At 40.0% G+C, this 25,980-nt stretch overlaps 1 protein-coding gene across 2 annotated transcripts in view; it reads right to left on the bottom strand.

The window, feature by feature from the left end:
* Positions 1-25,980, bottom strand: part of DNAH11 (dynein axonemal heavy chain 11) — a 355,616-nt gene that overhangs the window by 241,317 nt on the left and 88,319 nt on the right. For both annotated transcript variants that reach the window (XM_047849106.1, XM_047849105.1), the window contains exons 21-28: positions 25,771-25,929; positions 24,320-24,403; positions 22,417-22,575; positions 19,399-19,521; positions 18,474-18,596; positions 16,970-17,194; positions 15,406-15,497; positions 13,757-13,883 (exon numbers count right to left, since the gene is read on the bottom strand). In XM_047849106.1, the coding sequence (XP_047705062.1) occupies positions 13,757-13,883; positions 15,406-15,497; positions 16,970-17,194; positions 18,474-18,596; positions 19,399-19,521; positions 22,417-22,575; positions 24,320-24,403; positions 25,771-25,929 (1,092 nt within the window). The remainder of the gene's footprint in view (positions 1-13,756; positions 13,884-15,405; positions 15,498-16,969; positions 17,195-18,473; positions 18,597-19,398; positions 19,522-22,416; positions 22,576-24,319; positions 24,404-25,770; positions 25,930-25,980) is intronic.

Below are 25,980 nucleotides of genomic sequence, written 5' to 3'. Positions count from 1 at the left end.
CTTCTGTAAGTACTTCTATACTTGATTCAAATTTAACTTCCGGCGTGATCCATTTTCATTTCTTCTCTGTGCTTCCAACTTTATTACAAATTCCCTCATTCAGTTATGTGTATCTATAAAATGGTACACGGGTTCATCTCTAGGGACAAGGAGGTAGCAAAGTACATGCTTTGCTGCCTGTGTGTAAACTGAGTAACATACGTGTGATGGCCAAACATGGAGAGACTTCAAAAGGTATAATATGACTGTCCATGAGGCATCATGCACATTTGCTATTCACCCAGTGATTTTTGTGAAGAACGAGCAATGAGATTTCTGCTTTTTGTAATTATTGGCAGTTAACATACCATAGTATCTTAACCTTGGACCATGTTGTTGGGGGACTGGTGTTATTTAACCAATCCTTGTTAGCTGAAATTCCTATACATGGGAACTGTGAACAGGGAGAGCTGCTTATTTAAGAATCTATATTTATCTATCTAACTAGAGTAAAAAATATTAACTCATTTAGGTAGTTTTATACTGTAAAATGCATATCAACACAGTGTTCACATTAGCTGGCCTACCCTATGTTCACCTGGAAAACAAAGGGCAAGAAAAATGAAATTACTATGGCTTCTTGTACCTTCTCAAAGCTCAGCACTTGCCTTTTGCCTATATCTAATTTCATGTTTGCTCCATCTATGAAAGACGCCTCTGCAGACTGAGATAAAATAACCATAAAAGCATAGTATCACTCCTGGCATGGGGAGCACCTCAAGACTCATTCCCTTGTAGTCATTAACTCATTTATTCATGTTAATGGTTAAGAGTCACGAAGATAATGCTTGTGTGGATGTAATGTCCAAAATGTAGGCAGTCCTGTCTACTGTCTATCCTCTCTAAACAAGATGAAATTGAGGGGCGCCTGGGTGGCTCAGTCGGTTAAGCGGCCGACTTCGGCTCAGGTCATGATCTTGCAGTCTGTGAGTTTGAGCCCCACGTCGGGCTCTGGGCTGACAGCTCAGAGCCTGGAGCCTGTTTCGGATTCTGTGTCTCCCTCTCTCTGACCCTCCCCTGTTCATGCTCTGTCTCTCACTGTCTCAAAAATAAATAAAATGTTAAAAAAAAAATTTAAAAAAAAAAGATGAAATTGAGACTGTTATTTGCACATGAGCAAAAATTTAAGCCAGCCTGTCAAAACATTAGTCTTCTTTTTTTAAATAATATTACTCAGTATTGGTGACAGTACAGGGAAATGGACATGCAACATTGTCGAAAGTCTCGATCTGCAAAAACGTTCTAGAAGTTGGTTAAATCAATTATGGCATATTCATATAATCAAACCTTTTATAAACATTCAACATATTATTGAAGAACATTCTAATCTGAAACATGTATGACATACCCATAGACACATTAAACACTATAATCACTCAGTACAAGTATTTAGCAGTATATAATTCTGATCCTTTTCAAATTTTCAATAATGGAGATAAATTACTTATATAATCCAAAAAGACTAAGTTATAAATTTTGTAAATAATTATAGGCAATATGAGGTACTAAGCATTGCTTAGTTTTGTTTTTACTAAAAACAAAATAATATATATTTTGCAATTTGATTTTCTATTAATGTAACTTGGACGTATTCACACTGCTGATTCTGTTTAACATCTATAGCATGAATACATAAATTTATATAAATACAGTGACAACACAAATGATGAATTTTTAAATAACCTTTTGAAATAGGTAAGTAAAAAAAATCACATGTATACATCTTAATAAATTTCAGCAAAGTTAACACAACTCTTGTAACCACTAAGAAGGTTAAGAAATATCACAACCAACACAACAGAAATAAAAACAATGATAAGAGAATATTATGAGCAATTATATGCCAACAAAATGGGCAATCTGGAAGAAATGGAAAAATTCCTAGAAACATATACACTACCAAAACTGAAACAGGAAGAAATAGAAAATTTGAACAGACCCATAACCAGTAAGGAAATCGAATCAGTAATAAAAAATCTGCCAAAAAACAAGAGTCCAGGGCCAGATGGCTTTCCAGGGGAATTCTACCACACATTTAAGGAAGAGTTAACACCTATTCTCTTGAAACTGTTCCAAAAAATAGAAATAGAAGGAAAACTTCCAAACTCTTTCTATGAAGCCAGCATTACCCTGATTCCAAAACCAGACAGAGACCCCACTAAAAACGAGAACTATAGACGAATTTCCCTCATGAACATGGATGCAAAAATCCTCAACAAGATATTAGACAACCGGCTCCAACAATACATTAAAAAAAATTATTCACCATGACCAAGTGGGATTTATACCTGGGATGCAGGGCTGGTTCAATATCTGTAAAAAAAAATTAAAGTGATTCATCACATCAATAAAAGAAAGGACAAGAACCATATGATCCTCTCAATAGATGCAGAGAAAGCATTTGACAAAAGACAGCATGCTTTCTTGAGCAGGTTAAGAAATAGAATGTGCTCGGAGCCAAAAAACTAATTGCCCGTGGCAGCCATTAGTACCTCCTCTCAAAAACGGACATCATCTTTACCTGAGTAGATTCATACAATACGTACTTCTGGGTCCACCTTCTGTAATTCAACATTATGTTAGTGAGGCTTATTCATGTTATTAGGTACATTTTTTCATTGCTAAGTGGTATGCCATTTTAGGAACATACCACTCTGCTGTTAAAGTATATTTAGATGGTTTGCAGTTTGGGTCTATGATGAATAATAATAATGTAGGTTTGAAAACTTTTGTATATGTTTTTCGGTTCACATATGTATACAATGAGAAGAAAAAATGCTGGATAATAATGTATTCTTTTAAAATTTATTTGAGAGAGAAAGAGAGCATGCACAAGTGGGGCAGGGCAGAGAAAGAGACAATCCTAAGCAGACTCCACCATGCTTAGCACAGAGCCCAACGTGGGGCTTGATCCCAAGACCCTGGGATCAGGACCTGAGCCCAAAGCAAGAGTCACAGGCCCAACTGACTGAATCACCAAGGCACGCCAATAATGTATTCTTATACTCATGTTTATAAGTCACCGCTAAATAGATTTTCTGAGTGTTTCTATCAACTTACAATCCCCATGGCTAGATAGAAGATTCCCCTGTCCCATATCCTTACCATTATTTAATATTTTGAGTTTAATTTTAGCCTTTTGGTGCAATTGATCTTGCTATCTCATTGTGTGAGTATAAGTTTTTCTAATGCCAAGTCATGTCAAAGTCTGAGGAACTATCTCTACAAACTGAAAAAAGGGGGAAATCCACCAATTCGTGATTTCCTCACCAGTTCTTCCATCCCCATGATGTCAAAACAGTGCCATGAGGTTACCAAGGTATCTTCAGCAAGAAAACAAACAAAAAAAGTGAAAACGAACCAGAGAAGATTAGCTCCGTGGATGAGCACTTGATAGTTATGTTCTTTTGTTTCTAAATTTCGAGTAAAATCTTTTATTTTAAATCAGCAGCATGTAGAAGTCCTTGATATTGGTGTATTTGGTCTATTCATGTATTGAGACATGCATATGTGAATCCCTAACTAACGTGTATCAATCTGCTTTTCCAGTGTAACTAACTACCCCAAAATTCAGTGGCTTAAAATAGCAACAACTTCTTAGCTTCCAACTGTGTGTGTTGGCTTTTGGATTACCTCAGCTGGTTACCCTGTTTGTGGTCCCTTGTGATCAATGGCTTCTCTCGTATATGTGATGATTACCCAGCTGATAGCTTGGGTATGGGCATATGCCTATCATTCAGTAGGCTAGCCTTGGCTTGTTCATGACAGGGTGGTCAGAGGTTTCTGAATAACAGAAAGGGGGTAAGTCCCAGTGTGTGTGAACTTGTCAAACCTCTTGCTAATGATACAATGGCCAAAACAAGTCACATACTAATCCAAAAGGAGAAACGAATTCTACCCTTGATAAAAATTGCACCAAGACACTAAAAGGGCCTGGATGCATGGAGGGGAAGAATTTGTGGCCATTTTTACAGTATTATATTTTAAGTATTTTTGTCTCTTTACATTATTCCTTGCTCAGAAACTAAAGACATAGTACCTACTGTTTTCCCCATTTGGTATACAAAGAAACTGATGTTCAGAAAAGTAAAGCAGTAACATAGCTACTAATCAACAGAAGCAGCTCGTGTAGGATTTCAAAGTCTCTGTTCTTATCATGCTGCCTTCTAATGGATGGCTGATACGCCTGTTTTGTCTAGTTCCATACAGTTAACATTTCAACAGTCACATTTTTTTGTGTAGATCTAGACTTCCATCTGGTATCATCTTCCTTCTGCCTGAAGCACTTCCTTTAACATTTCTTGTATTGACAGTCTGCTGGTGATGAAATCTTTCTGATTCTGAATGTCTGAAAACATCTTCATTTTGCATTCACTTTTAAAAGATATTTTCACTGGATAAAGATTTATATGTTAATTTTTTTTTTCTTTCAGTATTTTACAGCTGTTGGTCCACTCTTTTCTCATTTGCATGGAGAAGCCTCTCATCATGTTTCCATTTATTCTCTTGTGCACAATATGACTTTATGGATGATCTTTGAATTTATCACTGGTTATAACCAATTTGACTAACCTGGTATAGTTTTCTTTGTAGTGTGTGCTTGTGTTCACAATTAAGCTTGAGCTTAAATCTATAGATTTCTTTTCATCAATTCAGAAACCTCTTGGCTGTTATTCTGCCAGGATTTTTTCTGTTTCCCTTCCTCCATTTGGAGATGTCCAATATACACACATGGAACTTTATCTTTTCTGCATCCCTACTTACCTTTTGGAACATACTAATAAAGCTGTCACTTTTAATATCTTTGTCTAACATTTGTATCAGTTTTGATTGATTTGTTTCCTCATTATGAGAATTAGATATTCTTGCCTTTTTACATGTCCTCTAATCTTTAGTGGTGTATCAGACATTGTAAACATTGTAAACTTATTCTGCTTGGAGCTGAATACATTATTATTCCTATCTTCTTGAGCTTTGATTTGGGATGCAGTTAAATTACTTGCAAACATTTTGATCTTTTTGGATCTTGCTTTTTTTTTTTTTTTTAAGTTGATTCATTTTGAAAGAAAGAACTAGAGTACACATGTGAGCCAGGGAGGGATGGAGAGAAAGGGAAAGAGAGAATCCCAAGCAAGCCCTGCACTGTCAGCGAGGAGCCCCACATGAGGCTCAATCCCATGAACCATGAGATCATATCTGATCCACAATCAAAAGCCACTTAACTGATTGAGCGACCCAGGTGCCCTTGGATCTTGCTTTCAAGACTTATTAGGCAGGGGTGTGCGGGTGGCTCAGTTAAGTGGCTCTTGATTTCAGCTCAGGTCATGATTTCACGGTTCATGGGATGGAACCCACTTGAATTCTCTCTTCCCCTATCTGCCCCTCTACCGCTCACACTCTCTCTCTCTCAAAAACAATTTTTTAAAAAGGATTTGTTTGACAGAACTGGAACAGTATGTAATCCAGGGCTAATTATTCCCACTGCTGAAGACTATAACAAGCCCCTCTAGAAGTTTCTGGGGTTCTCGCTCTACAGTTCTTTCCTCTTTGGCACTCAGTTCTGCAAACTCCAGCTACCTTGTTCTCCTTGGATTCTCAGCTCAGATCCCTCAATTCAAAAGAGCCTACCAGATCATGCCCGGCTCCCCCTCCCTGTCCCATACTTGGAAACTCACTCAAAGAAGCAAATGGGACCATCACAGAGCTCATCTCCTTTGTTCCAAGTCTGTCATGAATTGTTATCCTCTGTTGTCTGATGTCCAGGGACAAGAAAGTTGTTGTTTCATATATTTTGTTGGAGTTTTGGTGCTTTCAAGCAGGTGGGTAAATTCAGCTGCTATTCCATCTTGCCCAGAAGCACAAGTGTATGTCTCTTTGTGGTTTTAATTTGCATTTCTCTGATGACTTAAGAAGTGAAGCAACTTTTTATGTTTACTGGTCTCAGAATACCTTCTTTTGGGAATAGCCTGCTTAAGTGTTCTGCCCCCTTTTACACTGGATTATCCATCTGTCCTTGCTTCTTTGGACGTAAGAATTATTTTTATATTCTGCCTATAAGTCTTTTTTTTAAGGCATTGCCAACATCTTTTCCAACTTTGCGGCTTACAGTGTTAATCTCCTAATAGTATCTTTTGATAAGGCAAAGTTTTCAACTTTAACACAATCAAACCCATCAACCTTTCCCTACACTCAGTACTTGCATATCCAACTTAAATGTTTGCTCGCTGTGGCACCTGGGTGACTCAGTTGGCTGAGCATCCGACTTCCACTCAGGTCATGATCTTGCTTTTTTTTGGAGTTTGAGCCCTGCATCAGGCTCTCTGCTGTCAGCGCAGAGCCTGCTTCAGATCTTCTGTGTCCCTCTCTCTGCCCCTCCCCTGCTCGTGCTCGCTTGCTCTCTCTAAAAATAAAACCATTTTAAAAAATTTTAAAAAGTAATTTTTGTTCAAAGATCATTCTTTCTCAGATGTTATACACTTCATTGTTGCACCTGTCAAATTTACATCTACATCTACCTAGAACTTTTTAGATACCATATTTGGTAGATCCCCTTTTCCACATTCATACCCAATTGACCTTAGAATGATTCATTATCATGGTCTGATTCTCTGCTTAACTAACATCTTCCTTGGTACCCAATTCCAGTTTGTATTTTTTGTTTTTTCTCTTTCTTTCAGTTCCATGATACTGATCAAAGTTCTGACCAGGTTTTCAGACTCTTTGTCATATTTTGTAAATCATCAAATGTTGCCAAGAAAAAATCAACAGGAAACATTAGGCAAATCTCTCTGTGGTTTCTTTCTGCTCATATCTTAGCCCCTGAACTCTAGACTTTTCTTTGATGCTCTTTAAATACTCTGATGCACATATTAAACTGATTTAATTAACTGTTTCATCCAGCTTTTCTAGTTGTTCCCAGAACGCACAGTACTCTGTGAAAAGCTCATCTGCTATGGCCAGATGCCCTGCCAACTGAATTTAAGCTGGAGCTGAACAACTTGTAACAGGTGACATCAAACAAAGGCCGGGACCAGGAGTTCAAGATGCCAAAAAGAGGGTGAAAACTCCTTAGTGGCCGGGTGCCACATTTATAAGGCTTAATTTTTGGATCTCATAACATTAAGGTAATGTTTTATTTTACCCACACATTGTAATACTCCTGATTTTGTTGTGTAACTTATACATTGGCTGTGGAGAGAACTCCAGTAAAAGAGAGGCAACAGAAATCAAAGCAGGGGCAACGCGTTTACAAAATGAACACAAAAAGTGAATATATTGTTATACAATTTGTGGCTAACCCTATATTAACTATTCTGGGAGGACAATCAAGGTTAATCCTCACGAGATATATAATTTATGACTTAAAGCGAGGTAGTCTATTTCCTTGTCACACACCTAAACGTCTCTGTCCTGTGAATATTAGGCTACCTTCACATGAAGGCATTCATTTAAATCATGACCTATTCCCCAACTATGTCAAGTGAACCTACTCTCCTCCAGGAATTTCTATGACAAACTCCACTTAGGTGAGCAGCTTCTACTTCTCACTGCGGACTTGAAGGTCAACAGAGACAAGAGGAGGATGGTCAAAACCATGACCATCTTCTGATCTGCTTACTTCTGCTGCCTCTTCCCCACTCCATCCTCAGTCCCAGCCTAAACTCAAGGGCACCCGCTTCCACCATTTTAGCTACTAAACAGTCCTCCAGCTTTCTGCTTCCTCTAAAAAGGTGGAATTTTTCACTGATCTTATTTCAGCTAAAACTGCTTCACTCTTGCACGCCCTCTACTAACCACTTGAATTTTGAGACTTTTCCTCTTAGTGATTGAAGGAAGACTAATCCTTGTCAGAAAAGGTGGTAACACACTATGAGTGACAGGTGGGCTCCATCACCCGGATTTCTGAAATTCCTGTGCCGAGACACAGTCACTCTATCACAGACACAACCAAACGCAAGCACTATACAGAAACACACTGTGCTTGTCTTACATATGTGCCCCTTGAAGATCCAGCAGGGTTTTCTGTCGCCTAAAATTAAGCCCATTTTTCACAAGTACCTTTCCAAATGCCCTTATTTACAGTTCATTATGGGCATTAGTTTAGTGCCATCTGCGCAATCACTGCAAATTTGGAGATTTCTCAAAAGACAACTTGGCAGATTTTCTCTCGTGTAGATTTGGGTCGATCACACTGCGGGACACTGCTTGATGAAAACATCAAACGTTTCTGGGCATATGAACGCCTGACCTTCTCATTTAAGATTTTATCTTTAAGTACTCTCTACACCGTGGGGCTTGAACTCATAACCCCAAGATCAGGAGTTGTATGCTCCACCAATTGACCCAGCCAGGTGCCCCCTCATCTTTTGGTTTTAGAGAATACACTGTGGCCTCAATTTCTACTACAGTGGATTCCTGGTGGCCACATTAAAACAAGTAAAAAGAGGGGCACCTGGGTGGCTCAGTTGGTTAAGCGGCCGACTATGGCTCAGGTCATGATCTCCCCATTCAGAGTTCAAGCCCCACATAGGACTCTGTGCTGACAGCTCAGAGCCTGGAGCCTGTTTCAGATTCTGTCTTCCTCTCTCTCTCTGCCCTTCCCCTGCTCCTGGTCTCGGTCTCTCCCTCCCTCCCTCCCTCCCTCCCTCCCTCCCTCCCTCCCTCTCTCTCTCTCTCTTAAAAATAAACTTAAAAAAAATTTAAAACAAAAACTAAAAACAATAAATAAAACCAGTAAAGAGAAACAGGGAAAAATTATTATATTTTACCTAGTATATCCAAAATACTTTGAACATGTAATAAAAAAATAGTAGACATTTCATATTCTTTTCTTCAGAGTAAATCTTTGAAATCAGGTGTGTATATTTACAGCATATCTCAATTTGGATTTTCGATCCAAAATATGTGATCTGTATTTCGACTTCATCAGATATACTATTACAAAGTAGATTCACATGCTCAAGTTGTTTCAAACACATTCATGTTTTCCAATAACTGCATCAAATGCCAGTATTTAAATTTAAATCAATTAAAGTTTACTGAAGTTAAAAATTCTGTTTCTCCGTTGCCACATTTCAAGGGCTCGGTGGTCAGAGTTGGCTCAGGGCGACCCCACATGAGACAATACAAACGTAGCTCAGTGCACTGCGGGTTTGTGTGTCTTCAGTGTAGCTCCATCACGGAGAAGCTTTCACTCCATGCAGTGAACAAGGCAAGAGTAAATGTGCGAACTCCTCTAGGACAAAAAGATCTCTCAAGTTATTAGGAATCAGTGGCTAAAAACAATGTCGATGACACAAAATTGTCAGCTATTTAAAGGCATTACATAACAAAGGGACCTTTATTCTGTCTGCCTTTACCACTACACCAGCCACTTGAAAAATACAAAGGGATGTTTTTCTAAAGGGGGGGGGGAATCAAATAATGTTAATAATGAGTCATGTGTAACTTCAAATCAGTTGCACATATTGTTGCACCATGCCAATAAATCCTGCAAGCACACCTCTAAATTTGTATTTCTATAAGCAACTACCAGAGATTTTGATCACTGAAGTTAAGCAGGGCCCACACAGAAGTCCTTTAGATCATTCATGCCTTTGGGAGGTCAGGGTGGGTTCCGGAAGAAGGACAGCTGTAAAACTTGATCTTAACCAACCTTACCAACAGCTAATAATCACTGAAGGCACTCTAGACACACTGATTTCATCACTCTGGTATTCCAACTCACTTGGGAATTTCTGCTTCAAGGATGGAGGCTGTAGGGGTATCAGACCTCCCTGGCTGATCAAATTCCACAATTAACTGCAGAACCTCTCACTTTGGCTCACACTGTTAAATTGAGTGTGGGGGGTAGAGGGGGCCTCAAGAATTCACGTCCTTCTCAAGATGTCCACATGAGTTATCTACCCACAAAGGGTTTCTTTTCTGGTGAAATTGCATTGTTATTCCATAAGCTGCAGTTGCCATGTTATTTTGGTCACACGACAGGGAGCACATTCAGGAATTCAAGTACAAAAGGCAGAGGCGGAAAAGCTGTGGCTGGTGGTCCAAAACGGATTCCGAGAGTGAAAAGAAGGTAAGAGTGCAGCAAGGCCAGGCTGTGTGGCTTCACTGCCAAAAGCATTAACTAACTATTCCCTAGTAAGCGACCAAGAATTCCAAATGCACCTGCACTTTGCAGAACCATGCCAGGCAAAGAAGCTGACTGTGGCTCTGGATGACCCGAACTGCCCGTAGCTCCTTACCGATTCCCAGTCCCCACACCCACCCTCCACTCCCCCGCGACTGTTAGTCACTCCTGAGTGGTTATTTCTACCACAGATGAAGTGAAACATCATTTAAAATAATGAACCTTTACTAACAGTGGGATAGCATTTTATGTGAATTCCAGTCGTTGGAAGTTTCATTAATGTAACTGAAAGATCTCGGTGAAATCATTTTTTGAGGACAATTTAAAATATCAGTTTCAAAAACATGAAAAACGTAATCCTTTCCAAGCTGACAGTCAAGGCCTCTGTAAACCATGTTTGCTCTGTAGCCAGGTGGCTAGACTCTTTTGCTCATAGGCAGCAACACCCGCCTCCTTTGGTCAGCATGGGGTAGACAGCACTGCTGGTGGCATTCATCAGCATGGCTGTGAACAATTTTGGAAGCCCCTGTACTGTGGCTTCACTTTAACATCTTTTGAATGTCTTATAGCATCTAGTAATTCATTAAGGAGTGGCAGCAGCACTAGGACCGGGCAATGGATGTGAATCGGAGATTTAGAACTTCTGATTAAAATATTAGGAAGGAGGGGGGTGAGAGGGCTTCCACTGTGAGTCCTACGGGTGTTAGAGAACATTCTAACATTGAAGTGATACTGAAAACATAACAATAATGATTTAAAGGCTACACTTTTGAAGTTTTTATATTTATATTTATATATACATATAAACTCAGCCTCTAATTTAGGAAGGATAATGGGAAAAAAAAATTAGCATCAGGGATGCATGTCCCAAGGAGCCAACCTGTTGTCTGGCTAAGGCAAAGGATTTTTTCATTCTTTGAAAGGAGATAAAGAGAACTGGTGAGCAGAACAGTAATGACCTGTTCCACCAGCACCAGCCCAGTACTTCAACTAAGGACAAAGAGGCATTGAGAACGTGCATGTTCCGAAGATGGCAAAGAGGGGTTAGGACGGGTGGGTCCCTCCAGGGCCTGTAAGACACAACCTCAACTCCTTTCCATCTTCTGCTTCCATATACCCTTTCTATACAAAGTACTGCAGGCAGGTGGGGACTAGAAGTGGCATCCTTCATGCCTATGAGTTATCAGCCCACCAGGAGATGCTGTGGCTTTTCCTCACTCCTTATGGGGAAGGTAAAGAATTCTTTGGCCCAACCAAGTGAGATAGGTGTTGAAGAATCACTCACAGAAGCTATAGGTGCCTCTAGGAAGTCAATCTGTGACATGTACCTCCTTGGACATTTGATGTAGAAAAGGAGAAAGAAGATATAACCCGATGGCTGATTTCACTGCCCAGAGCAAGAACAGGAAGTGCTGACACAGAGTTGGTTCTCTAATATATATCCCCTAGGAGTTTCCCCTGTGCTCCCTGAGGATTGGCACCTTTATTCCACAAGGGACCCAACAGGTGGATGCTTGCTGGTGAGGACACAGAAGAGTAAGTCATTGCTGGTCCAAGAATCAGGAGCAAATATTATGAAAGGCCTTGGGATGCCTGGGTGGCTCAGTCAGTTGAGCATCCAATTCTTAATTTCGGCTCAGGTCATGATTGCAGGGTTGTGAGATCCAGCCACATTGACAGCACGGAGCCTGCTTGGGATTCTCTCTTTCACTCTCTCTCTATCCCTCCCCAGCTCATACTCTCTCTCTCAAAATAAATAAATTAAAAAAAAAAAAGAAAAAGAAAAGCAATGACTGACAGATGACAGCCCTGCCCTCTCTCCATGATAAACAGGTGGGAAGGGGATGTACAATAAAATAATCACCATCTCCCTTCCAGCTGCAAACTTATTGTGTGAAAGCCTGGCCTCAACAAAGAGGTAAGTCTGGATTGTTAACTAGACCTTGCTGAGCTGCTGTTGGTTTCTTTCATTTTTTTTTTTTTTAATAAGAAAAAGAGACCAGGATGTTAGATACCTATCCCGTGTGTTATACAGTAGTCTGCTACTTAAGGAGATACAGTAGGGCACATGTGCGATTAATAACCATAGAAAATAAAACTTGCACAAGCCCGTATTCTCTGTAATTAATACTGTTCAGTAAACCAGTCATACAAGTATTTACTATGTTTAAAGAATATAATTAAAAGAAAAACAATGTTATCCTAGTACAGATATATACCTTTCTCTTCTCATGTATGTATTGAGAATTTAGAATGATAAATATTTTGGATTTCAAAGCCTTCCAGAACATGTACCTGTAATGGAATATGATACCTTCCACCTCACAATCAGCCACGAGGTTCTACCTGCTGGTCATGAGAATGTTCCCAGGAAGCAACTAAAGCTTAAGTGGGGCTATGACTGCTCTCTTTCAGACTAGTTTAAAAAAAAAAAAAAAGAAAAAAAAACCACCCCAAACATACAATTGTGTGATACATCAATGAGAGATGGATATACTGGATTGCTAGTCAATGTAATCAGACAAATTATATTTACAAAGCCATCTGGAAATTAGTGTGAATATAGGAAACTATAACTGAGGGCTGATCCTCAAAATGCTGTCCAAGTTCAACTAACAACTCTGCATTAATAGCATGACTGCACTCGTATTATCAGAAGCAAGAAGAGCCATCTTTCGGTGACAAGCCACCAAATTTAGGGTCGAAAAGAAGCAATGAGTGTGAGAAAAATAATCAAGATAAATGCTGTAGCCAAAGAACAGAATTCAGGAAACTACAGTGTGAAGTGATACATATTCTAAAGACAATGCATAGAAATCTCTAGAGAAAGAATGTCGGCAGAAATCCTCAATGATAAAGCACAACTTAGAGCTTTACAATAATCTTGTCTGTGGTCAGGTCTGGGACTGAGAGCCTCTGTCAGCTGTAAACACTGCAATACCTACGTGGATGTCAACAACTCAATAGGAAGTCAAAGGCAACATCCTCTCAATGTGTACAGGAAGGAATGCTTCGGGATTTGTACCGAGTCTGTCTGTGATCTGAGCCCTCAGGTTACAAAAGATAATAGCTGCTTTTATTTGCTGTAAATATTGTCAGGGGTGGTGTTCTTGCACAGGCGGGGGAAAATTAGAGGGCTAGCTGGAGGACCAACATGAAATGACACAGTCCACCTCTGACACCACTCAAGACTTATGAAGGTGACTCAGGAGTCAGAGGGGAGTACAGAGATCCCACAACAGTCTTGTTCCAAGGGACCCATTCTCCCCTAAGAAAGCTGTTAACCAGGCAGAAGACACTCCAGGCCCCGTCCCAGAATTCTGGGGGATTTGGGGCCAATGGTTCTTCCATTAACTTCTTGCAGGGCCCTAAGCCTTGTGCATATGATATCCTTTCCCTTTACTGAGGACCTGGTTCCTTCGGCACCACCTCTGACATCCCTCTGTTGCTGCATCACCCATTTTTATTGCTGATTTTCTATCTCCCAGCACATGTGACACGGCAGGTGGCATTTGACATGACAGAGAAACTGTGGCATCCCTTAGCTAACACAGAATATGACCCTTGCAAAAAATATATATTCCTTACCTGTTTAGGCCGAGCTCCCTTCGAGAGAATGTCAAGTAAGTCTGCAGGAGAGATGAAATAGAACCGCGGGAAAGCCACACGCTTGGTTTCCAGGTACTCAGCAAGAGCTTTTTCACAAAGAGAAAGCCTGTGGAAATGAAATATCTTTACATGCCTATCTTGCCCATTCAGTTATTAAAACAACAACCATACAAAACCCAGCTCCTCTCATCTGTCCGCTCACCATAATAAGCTTACTGTTGAACAGGTAGCCTGACTCCCTCTCTGTGACCCCAGCAACTTGCTCGTGACTAACATATGCGTCATGCCAAACAGGAGGAGACAGGTACAAACACCACCAGTCGAGGCTAAACAGAGATCAGACTTAGGTTGAGGTCACACCTCACTTTAAAAAAAATTTTTTTTTAACATTTATTCATTTTTGAGAAACAGAGACAGTGTGTGAACGGGGAGGGGCAGAGAGAGAGGGAGACACAGAATCTGAAGCAGGCTCCAGGCTCTGAGCTGTCAGCACAGAGCCCAACGCCGGGCTCAAACCCACCGAACGTGAGATCATGACCTGAGCCAAAGTCCCATGCTCAACCGACTGAGCCACCCAGGTGCCCCACTCTTCACTTTTCTTAATAACCCTCCTACTTGCCAAGAGAAACTGGGCTTGGCATCACTCATCCAGAGCGTAAAATGTATCAGTTAAGATGTAATTGGTTTAAAGTCTTCCTTTCCCCTGTGAATGCCTATGAAACACAAGTGGCTTCAACTCTCTCTGGTATTCAGAGGAGTCCTAAGATTCAGAATCATTTCTGCTTTATTGTTCTTAGATAACCCCTGAGACTCCAACATCACTAAGAAATAATTAACTGCTGGGGCACCCGGCTGGCTCAGGTGGAAGGGCATGCAATTCTTGGTCTTGGGATCATGAGTTGAGCCCCATGGTGGGTAAAGAGATTACTTAAGTAACTTAGAAAGAAAGAAAGAAAGAAAGAAAGAAAGAAAGAAAGAAAGAAAGAAAGAAAGAAATTAACTAACTTCTGTGGAAATCTACCCTTTTAAAATTATGGCCAACTTTACCTCTAAAAAACTTCCAGAGCATGAATAATTTTGTTTATGTAATATTCATTTTTATCTAGAGCTCTTTTCTACCTTGCAATAAAAAGTAATCACAGTTCTGCACAAACTTCTTCTTTTAGTACCTGACTGCCCATTTGTAATCAAAAGCCAGAATATACAAATGGCCTTTAGGACAAAGATTTCATAAATACTAACATGCTTTCTAAGGGTAATTTCTAGTATTAGCTGTATACCCAAAAAAGACTTGAAATTATTAAGTGCATTCCAAGTTGCTGGCAGAGAAGAGATGCTTAATAAATATCTGGAGGATAGTTCAATAAAAGAAGTGATCATTCATGTAAATTCTCTTGATAATATTCTCATTTTACTACTATGATAGCCCGTTTGGAAAAGAGAAATGTATTTGATTTACATTATCTATGTACCACCGAATATGTCCAAGGTAACTGGACAACTATAAGCAAAATCATAAATTTACTAACAGTTGTATCTACAGTAACATGATGTTAAATGCTGTAACATACTTAAAAGCAATCTCATAAAATTATAACAAATTCATCACTTCATAGTTTTATCATTACCTGTATTGCAAATCTTTAAGTTTTTCATAGAGATTAGGTCTGCATGTTGCTTCTAGAACGTTCTTTATTTTAGCTGTCTTCAACATTAACTCCTGTATGAAAGTATAAGGTGGAGCCATTGATATTAGAAATTACTTTTCTAAATTTTTCATCCATTTGAGGAATTTAAAAATGAAGAACAGGGGCACCTGGGTGGCTAAGTTGGTTAAGTGTCTATCAACTCAGGTCATGATTATTCAGTTTGTGAGATCGAGCCCCGCGTGAGGCTCTATGCTGACAGTGCAGAGCCTGCTTGGGACTCACTATCTCTCTCTCTCTCTCTCTCTCTCTCTCTCTCTCTCCCCCTCCCTCCCTCTCTCTGCCCTCCATTGTTTGCTTGCTCTCTCGCTCTCAAAATAAGTAAATACTAAAAAAAAATTTTAAATAAAAATGAAGAATTGTAAGAAAGTAAGGTGAAAGAGACTTCTAACCCCATGTTTGCTCACTTTTGCTTTTAAACTTTTAGATGAAGGCCAAAAACAAGGTACAATCACACAGTTTTTATCAAAATAAATTCGATGGGCACTACCACCATTCTGGGTCCAAACAAAAAGAATTGAGACAGAGAACCCCAAATCTTAGAGTATATTCACATATGAAAATCAGACGAATACTCAGCAGTCTATTCTTTCTTCCTTAAAAGTTAAAATAGTATGGGGATGCCTGGGTGGCTCAGTCAGTTAAACGGTCAACTCTTGATTTTGGTTCAGGTCATGATCTCACGGTTCATGAATTTAAGCCCTGCATCAGGCTCTGTGCTAGGAGCTTGCTTGGGATTTTCTATCTCTCCCTCTCCCTGAACCTTCTCCATTCAAAAATAAAATAAATAAACATTAAAAAAATAAGTTAAAATATACCTCTGGGTGTTCTTTAGATATGAAGAAAGATAGTTATTCCCCATTTCTATATAAAAACGTATAGCCACTACTCTTTGCTGAAAGTCTTTCAAATCATTTATCATTATCATGTGTACATCTCTATGTGTTGTCTGTGGCGCGTATGACATAAACAAGTAACTAGTAGTATTGTTACTGGCTTCCGCCCCGCCCGCAGTACTTTACTTAAGACCTTACTGCAAGGGTCAGCAACCCAGGGCTTAAGGGAAACATCAAGCCTGATGCTTCTTTTTGTATGACTAGGAGCAAAGTATAGTTTTTACATTTTTAACCTGTTCAGAAAAAAGTCAAAAGCAGCTTAACATTTTGTGACACGTGAAAATTCTAGAAACCTCAAATTTCAGTGACCATAAACAAAGTTTTATTGGCACACAGCCACACCCATTTATGTAGTGTCTGTTTTCTTTCACACTACAGTGGCAGTGTAGAGCAGTTATGACAGAGACCGTAAACAACTACAAAGCCTAAAATACTTACTATCTGACCCTTCCCTAGATAAAGCTTCCTGATCGGCATCCTACAATGCAAAAGCGTATTTTTAGAAATACCCCCAAATTATGTTTTTTATAAGATTTTTATATTGCTTGGAAAACTCTGCTATGCTAGAAAACAGTCTGTCTTCTATGAACCTTAAATTCAGCATCTAGTCCATCGAATCTTCTAGCATCTTTCACAAGCTGGATTCGAACATCTTCTGAACAAACGAAGATGCTTTCCAGGTGAGACCAAGTTCGCTGGACTTCCATCCAAGCAAAGATGACTAAGTCTGCAATGTTTAATTTATTTTGCCAGCTTAACACTTGTTCAATAAAATATTCCACATATTTGCTTTGAAGGAGAGTCTGCAACTGAACCTAAAACAAAGGAAAAGAATGGTAAGGAACAGCTCAGGTGGGCGACTGAAAGTACCGTGAAGGAGGGGCCATACCTGTTTTGTTTACTGCTGGATTCCCAGGATCTAGCGTGCCATACATGGAATAAGCATTCAGTATTTGCTAAGTAAATGAACGAATGGCATTCAATATTCATACAGACGTTTTTTTCCAAAAGAAAAAAGATAAGTAGCAGCAAATGCATTTCATGTGTCTTCCACAGGAAGACCATGTAGCTCTTTGTAGGCAGGAAAAAATACTATGCTCCCGGGTGTGGCTTTAGGAATTACACTGTATTCCTTCATCTTCTCTCAGTCTCTCCCTGGGGTCCCTGCCTATTAATAATTGCAAGGTTATAAATCTTCTTTTTCTCCCAAAACTGAAAAAAAAAGAAACCAAAACGAACTTTGTCTACAGCTTCCTAAGCCCTGAAGTTTCCATTTTTCTCCTCTTTTAGTCGACAAACCAAGCATTAATGCTGAACAGTCTGGTGAGCACTTCTCACCATTCTCCGATGCTATAATTTCAGGAAGTCACTCAGGGGAAAGGCCTCTTGTCATTCTCTTTCACCTGTATGTATTTAACACATTTGACTTCTCTTCTACCACCAATTTTAATATGCTATCATGGACACGTTACATGATTCAAGAGTAAAGTGTACAATGTGATGCTTTGACACATGTATATATTGCAAAATGGCAACCACAATAAAGTTCCTTAACACCTCCATCCCATAAACTTTTTTGAGGGGTGTGTTACTAATATCTATTCTCCTAACAACTTTCAAGTAGACAATACAGTACTATTAACTATGGCCACCATGACATACATTAGATCCCCAGGACTTACTTATCTTATACCTGGAAATGTATACCTTCTGACCAATTTATCTCCCCCACCTCCCCCACTCCCCAGCCCCTGACAACCATCACTGACCCCACTGCCCACAACACCCTCTTGATTGACATTCTTTGTTGACTACCAGCCCAACTCACAAGGCTCTCCCCAGGTCTTTCATCCACCCGACAAAGAGCCTCTCTGTCACTTCCTAGACTCCTTGGAGCCCTACTGTCTGTCTCCCTGCTCAAGTACAAGTTCCGTGAGAACAAGTGTTCACACCTTTTGATCTCAAAGGGTACCATGCCCAGAGTCAGGACAAGTAGATGCCCAATGAATGAATAAATATTGAATACTAGAACTTGGAAAAAGTTTATAATTATCATTTAAAAGGAAAATTCTTCAGTAAATATACCCATCTTACTTGGTTGTGCTCTAGAGTTTCAAAAAGTTGTTCATCAGATTTTAGCAATGGAATGCCCGTCCGATAGTGAACTTCATAAGAGAACTCCATGGTTGCCCAGGTCTGACTGATTTCAATAATAGCCTAGACATAAACAGTATTAAGTTATGTGCACAGAAGTTTAATTTACTACCAATATCTAGGATATCATCTGGAATTTTAAAAAAAAACTTTCACAATTTGCAAAACATAAAAATAAAAATAAAGGGCTATCCAATACTACTGGTCTCATTTTTTCTCCTGCAAATTATTCATGGTGATGAGGTTCAGAGAATGAATTCCACCTCACAAAAATAAGCATCACACTAACATCAAATTTCTGTTGGATCTGAGATTTACATGCTTCACTGTAACAGAACATTAGAGCAGAAAGGGACTTCCAAAGTAATCTAAACATTTATTAGAGATGATTTTCACATCAGCCAGAAGGAGACAGGTAGTGCTCTGAGTGCCTGAATAAACCTGCATGAACCTGGGGGATGGGGTGGGGGGTTGTGGTTAGGGACCTCTCTGCCGTTCAGCTGCCTCATCTGTAAGACAGGGTCAGAGTATTACCTACCTCAGAATTAAATGAAATACTATAAATAAAGCACTAACAGCAGTGCTTGCAACAAAGCAAATGACATGTTCTTAAGTGTTCTCTATCATCATCATCATCATCATCATCATCATCATCATCATCATCATCGACTGGGTCAACCCTCCTGTTTTACACATCAACTGTGGCTTAGAAGGATTCAGATTCCTGCCCAAGTCACACACAAACTAGTGGCAGAGAAGAAAATGGGACTCATGGGACACACTCATGGCATGGGGGCTTCAGACTCTTAGGGGCTACAGCACAGAACTAGCTCGGTGTAAAAGGAAAACAGCCCAAGGACACCACCTTTTCAGTCCCCAGTTCCTTCACCGCTTTGTCCACAATGCTCCGGACATCATCTTCCACTTGGTGCAACCGCAACACTAACAAATCTGCCAAAGTTGTGGCTTCGTTTATTGAAAATCTGACCTAATTTGCAAGAAAAAAGGACGAAATTTACATTACACATGTATTAATGGTTCTTTGGCCTAATGGCCAGAAAAACCAATCACAGCTAAATATATTCAAGTCAGCTGCTAAGCACACCTCTGGTTCTGCAAGGTGGGGCCCATTAAAGACAATGCTTTTTAACACATAGTTACTGAGGCATCACCCACCAAAAGCTAGGGCCAAGGCTCTGGCCATGTTCACACTCCACTGCATTCTTTTGTTTCATATCCTTCCCTTGTCAGCTCATTTCTTATCTCTTTGCCCACAAATCCCATTTTTAAAGAGAATCACATTGTTCATTTATTTTAATTTGGTTGAAATCCCAGGGATCAGGGAGTAGCTCATTTGTCTTTTCTTCCTAAAGTACTCTATTCACTGAACATAATTCCCAGTTGCTTCCGTGATTTAACTTAGTTTTGTCACTAATTTAATCTTTGTTCCTTGGCAAAAAATATTCTTATTCATAGGGTCATTATTCATTATTACCATGTGAAAATATCATTCACATTCATCTCCCGATCATCTTGTTAACTGCCCACCCCCAACCCCAGCATTCGCTAAGCCCTCAGCTCTTCCTAAGTGCTCAAACTCAACCGCCCCCCTCAAACATGAAGAGCTGACTCAGCCACATAGCTGCAGAAAATCTACTTCCCTTCCTGCCGCTGCTAAGAATACCTTCCCTGCTTCTAGGTAGCGGCCGCCTTCTCTGCCTCTCCCCAATCTCTAACATTGCTTGCCACCTTCTGCCTCTCCAAAGAGGTGACTCCACATTCCCATTTGCCTACGATTAGGGGTTTCCTGGGAGATGGAACCTTCAGGGCTAAAACCTGCCAAGTCCTGAGCAAACCAGATGAGTGCTATCTCTGCATCACTTCTGACCTTACTCCAGAGGTGATGGGGGCTGTGAACTGAGTTCTGTCTCAGAAAAAGAATGAGCAGGAATGTGTAATGGGGCCACCCTGATCAGTTGTGTAATCTGTGCACTGAAACACAGACACCTAGCCAGTCAACAACTGGTGGCTGAATCTAGCTGCTGCAGGATAGCCTGGGAAGAGGTGCCTTTTTCTAACTTTTAGAAAGGCCTGATACAGGTAAGAAATGGTGTGAGAAATGACACTGGAGGAAATAAAGGAGAGGGACACATACTTTATCACATATTGGAAGATTCGATAAAGGTTTTCTGAGTGAATATATTAATCAATCAATTACCAAGTCTAATTATCCAAAGTCTAAAAGACTATGGAAAGCATAGTAGTAATAATGATAGTAACAATACTAATAGCAGCTTCAAGGGCAGTTAACTGAAACTTGCTACATACTTCATCTATGTATATAATCTCACTTCCAATGTTTTAACTAAATCCGTCTGGGAGGCATTACAGCATTATTTTCGTTTCATACAAGGGACAAGTGGGGTATGGAGAACAGGTAACTAGACCAAGATCCCAGAGTTATTGTTCGGGTTGGATGAATAAAGCCTAGGCTATGCCCACTTCACCTGACTGTCCCCTTCCTCAATTCCCCCACTGCGCCAACTTTGCTTTCAAGTCATGAGAGCCTTTCTTCACAATGTGTGCCTAAGAGACAACACACTCATCAGGCAGCCTTTTACATATTTTGAACTCCTAAAGATCACCTTCCCCACCCCCCCCAAAAAAAAAGTTGGTACATCTGCTCTTAAGATGCAGAAAGACTAGAAAATATAACCTCAAGTCTCATGGATACATGAGAAATCATTTCATGCTTTCCAACAAAATCAAAACTATCAAAGGACCATCATTTTTTTTATGGTTTATTTATATATTTTTGAGAGACAGAGCATATGTGCAAGTGAGGGACTGGCAAAGAGAGAGAGAGAGGCGGGAGGGGGGGGAGAGGGACAGGGAGAGGGAGAGAGAATCCCAAGCAGGCTCTGCACTGTCAACATGGAGCCCAACTTGAGGCTCAAACTTAAGAACTGTGAAATCATGACCTGAGCCAAAATCAAGGGTTGGACACTTAACCAACTGAGCCACCCAGGTGCCCCAAAAGGCCATCATTATTAAATGACCTAGGGTAGGGGTGGGGGAAGAAGTCACAATTTCAGAATTCTCTCTCCCCTGAATTCACTTTTATACCCCCTGATCCTCTCCACAACCATGAGGTTCTTTCTAGCCATGCTGTGCTCCCTACAAGGCCTTCACATGATCTCACTTGATCCTAACGAGAGTCCTCTGATACAGGGTTGGGTTCTTGCTGAAGTCTCTCTTGGTTTACAAATGCCTAACATCTTGCTGTACCCTCACAAGGCAGAGGGTAGAGGGTTCTGGTCATTCCACCCCATTCTAAGGGTACTAACTTCATTCATGAGAGCCTCACCCTCTTTACCTAATTATCTCCCCAAATCCCCACCTCCAAATGCCATCACAGTGGGGATTTAGGCTTCAACCTATGAATTTTGGGGGACACATTCAGTTTACAGCAGGGGCTGAAATGGGATCTCCGCATGGTCAGTTTGTTGGTCCTAACTCGAGGAGCTTGATCTCCTCCGTTTGACCGGAAGTCTTTTTTTTAAAAAATGTTTATTTATTTTGAGAGAGCACAAGCAGGAGCTGGGATAGAGGCAGAGAGAGAGAGAAACAAAGAGACAGAGAATCCCAAGCAGGCACCTTGCTATCAGCACAAAGCCTAATGCAGGGCTCACATGCATGAACCATGAGATCATGGCCTGAGCCAAAATCAAGAGTCAGATGCTTAACTGACTGAGCCACCTAGGCATCCCTTGACCAGAAGCTTTCTCACAAATCCCACTTCATTCCAGATAAACAACGTAAACCAAGGAATAACACTTAACAGTCACAAAAATATTCCATTAACAAGACCCAGGAAACCCACCCCAGTGGCCTTCATCAGCTGGTGCCAATGCCTGTCTCTGAGAGCAGGGCTCTGTAACTCTGTGACCACTCTCAGGGAGGCCGCCATGTCCTTGACCATGCTTTCCAGGCCTGAGTAAGCATCCCATACACGGACTTCCTTGTCTAGTGAGCAGATTTCCTAAAGTAAAAAAAAAAAAAAAAAAGAAAAAAAAAAAAGAAAAGAAAAAAAAGCAAAAAAACAGATCTTCAGATATAATAGTACATTTTATAATTTGTCTTCTATAGAAAAATAAATATATATTTCCCTGAATTACTAAAGAGTGAAAGCATCTAAGCCCCTAGGTTAAGGACTAAAATCAGAGAAATAGAAAGGATCTTCTCATTTGTATGAGTCATCTATGTACAAGCCACTTAGATTCACTGGTTTCTTATTCATAGGCACTAACTGGATATCCCATGAGGAAACCCATGGGACATTAAATATAGGCAAGTTAAGAGAGTTTCCAGGACCTTTGCAAAGAAGAGCATTTCTTCTGGAAATGTAAGTAAGCAGAAAACAGAGATTGTTACCTGAATTACTAAGATCTTCCTTCAAAGACCTGACTTGTTTAAATGGCAGCCCTGAAATGTTGGCTACCATTGAATGTTTGTTCCTTGGCACTTAAATATTTCATGGTTTTAAGATGTATCAAGTAGGGCCCCTGACTTGGCTGTCTTCTTGGCCCATGAAACAACATTGAAAATTGTGAATGAGAAAACCCATAATAAAACAATTCAGCACAAAGAAAAGGACAATGCCACTTTATTAAAACAAAAAAATGGCTTCAGCTGAGAGTGGGCATTAAGGTGTCTCTCTGAAGTCAGATAATCAAACTGTAGCAAAGATAAATGGGGGCCTAAGCACAGTAATGGCATATGCTGACCCCCTGACATCCAAAAGAATCATGGGAAATTTTTGTTATGGTCTTTAGGATAAGGATAATATGAGGGGAAAAAACGGAAAGCCTTGGTAGAAGCCGAGCAGAGGATGGGATCAACACAAAGACGTTAACAAAAAAGTAAAAAGTCCTGACACTTTTTAACTGCCTTTCACTTCTGTGCATTTTGGCTTATCCAAAGAGGTTCTACCTTCTTTAAAGGGCATACAGCTATGGGGACTAGCTATCAAAGCACTACATTCAAATAAGGTCTGTTCTGTATATATTGAGTCCCTCTGGGATATCAGAAGAGTCAATAAAGATCACAGTATTCCATATAAATTCACAAGTGGCATACTTCAATTAGTTGCCCCAAATTTCAGAATCAAAGGGTATCTTTTAAGATACAAAATAATGGTTGCTAAAGAAAGAATTAAAAACCTTTCTTAAGCCTACCCTCTCAGCCATGGTACTTATTTTTTCATGTTTATTTTATTTTGAGGGAGAGAGAAAGAGGGAGAGTGCATAACGCGCTTAAGAGCGGGGGAGGTGCAAAGAGGGAGACAGAATCCCAAGCAGGCTCCCCACTGTCAACACAGAGCACGACTTAGGGCTCAAACTCATGAACCAGGAGATCATGACCTGAGCTGAAATGAAGAGTCAAAGGCTTAACTGAGTTAACCCAGGCACCCCTCTGCCCTGGTACTTATAATCTTAACATCCTACATTCTAGAAAGCCAAAGCTAGCTCAAGATTATAGCTGCTACTCACAGATTCATTTGCCCTAGTATGTTTTCACCCACTCATTCACAAAAAGGGAGCCTCGATTAGAAATGCAACTAGCTGAGAGTTTAAAAAAAAAAAAAAAAAAGTACTGCCTCATATCATCCTGTTTGAAGTAAATAAGGACACCCAGCCCAATATACCAGACACTCGGTTAGGCAAGATGGAAGGAGGTGGTGCTGAGAAAGATAAATGGTTGTAATCGACAGTTATGGAACTTGCCTTGGCAAACCTTCTGAGTTCTACATCCATCTGTTCCACATTAATCTGTCTCCACTGGGTTTTAGTCCAATTATCAATGCTTCTCTGAAAACGCACAGGCAGATAAAAGTGTCAACAACATTTGGTGAAATCAAGTCTCCACAGCAAAATATATAAACTGATGATACACAGTGATTCCATCATCCAGTGAAGAGTCAATTATTTAAATATTAACTGCACTTGTCAAAACTTCCATATCAGCAAAACAAAAAAGTTGTCAGGATCTATCAAACTTAAGGTGAAAACATTATGATGTATTAATTTTTAGTCGCAATGACAAATTCCATATACATACCATCATCATTTAATCCTGAGTACTCTGAGTTGATAAGTATATTACCATGAATTCCAGATTTTAAAACTCTACATCTAACATGAGTTTTCATAAGACAATTTTACAACATTAAGACACTCATCAATTTCTTGACCATATTCTAGGTCCCTTATTATATTTCTTCTTTTATTTATTTATTTTGAAAGAGACAGAGAGAGAACGCACATGCATGAGTAGGGAAGGGGCACAGAGAGAGAGAAAAAACCAGAGAATCCCAAAAAGGCTCTATGCTGTCAGAGCAGAGCCCAAAACAAGGTTCCACCTCAGGAACTGTGAGACCATGAGGTGAACCAATATCAAGAGTTGGATGCTTAACCAACTCAGCCAACAAGGCACCCCAGTATACTTCTTTCTATGGTTCTCAACTAACCTCACAGAACATTATGTATAATACATGTTGCAATATACCTACTTCCCCAGAATGTATTTTCCCACTGAAGTTAGTAAATGAATTAACAGTATATAAATTAACTTTAGTCAGGTCCATTATAGATGCATGTACATGTAAGTAGGAGGATATACATGAATCTGCATGCACAAGTAACCATATACACATACTAGTTATATATTAATTTTATTTATATCCCACATAATCCCTGAAAAGAACTTGAGGCAGTCAACTCATCACACATAGTTCCATTCAGAACTAAAAATAGGGGCACCTGGGTGGCTCAGTCAATTGAGGCATCCAACTTGGCTCAGAGCATGATCTAGAGGTTCACAAGTTCAAGCCCCACATCAGGCATCGAGTGACCATGCGCCCCACTTTGGGACTTCAGACTCTGCACTCTCCCTCCTTCTCTCTCTGCCCCTCGTGGGATTTTCTCTCTTTCTCTCTCTCTCTGCCCCCCACTCACTTGTGCTCTCTCTCTCAAAATAAATAATTAAAAATCTTTTTAAAAACCTGATTCAGAGAAGAATCTTCTAAGAGAACACAAATTCTAATTCAAAGGGGAGGGGAATATGATACACACATATTTCACATTATAAAACCCCTACAAAATGATACAGACATTAAAATTTGCCTATTTATACAAAAGCACTCACACACACACACACACACAAAGTAGTGTCTTACTCTGATATAAATCATGACATCCCAGAGTCCCTTGAGCAATTTTACTTCTTTGCGACATTGCTTCATTTGTTTGTACTCTGGTAGAGCCACTTCAAAAAGATGGGTAGATTCCTGCATCTGCAACATTTCTTCTTCCAATGCTTCAAGCTCCTGATTTGCCTAAGGAGAAAACACACACACACACACACACACACACACACACACACACAC

Source organism: Prionailurus viverrinus, chromosome A2, assembly GCF_022837055.1.
Source record: "Prionailurus viverrinus isolate Anna chromosome A2, UM_Priviv_1.0, whole genome shotgun sequence".
Taxonomy (NCBI): domain Eukaryota; kingdom Metazoa; phylum Chordata; class Mammalia; order Carnivora; family Felidae; genus Prionailurus; species Prionailurus viverrinus.
This window is presented reverse-complemented; position numbering and strand designations above follow the sequence as displayed.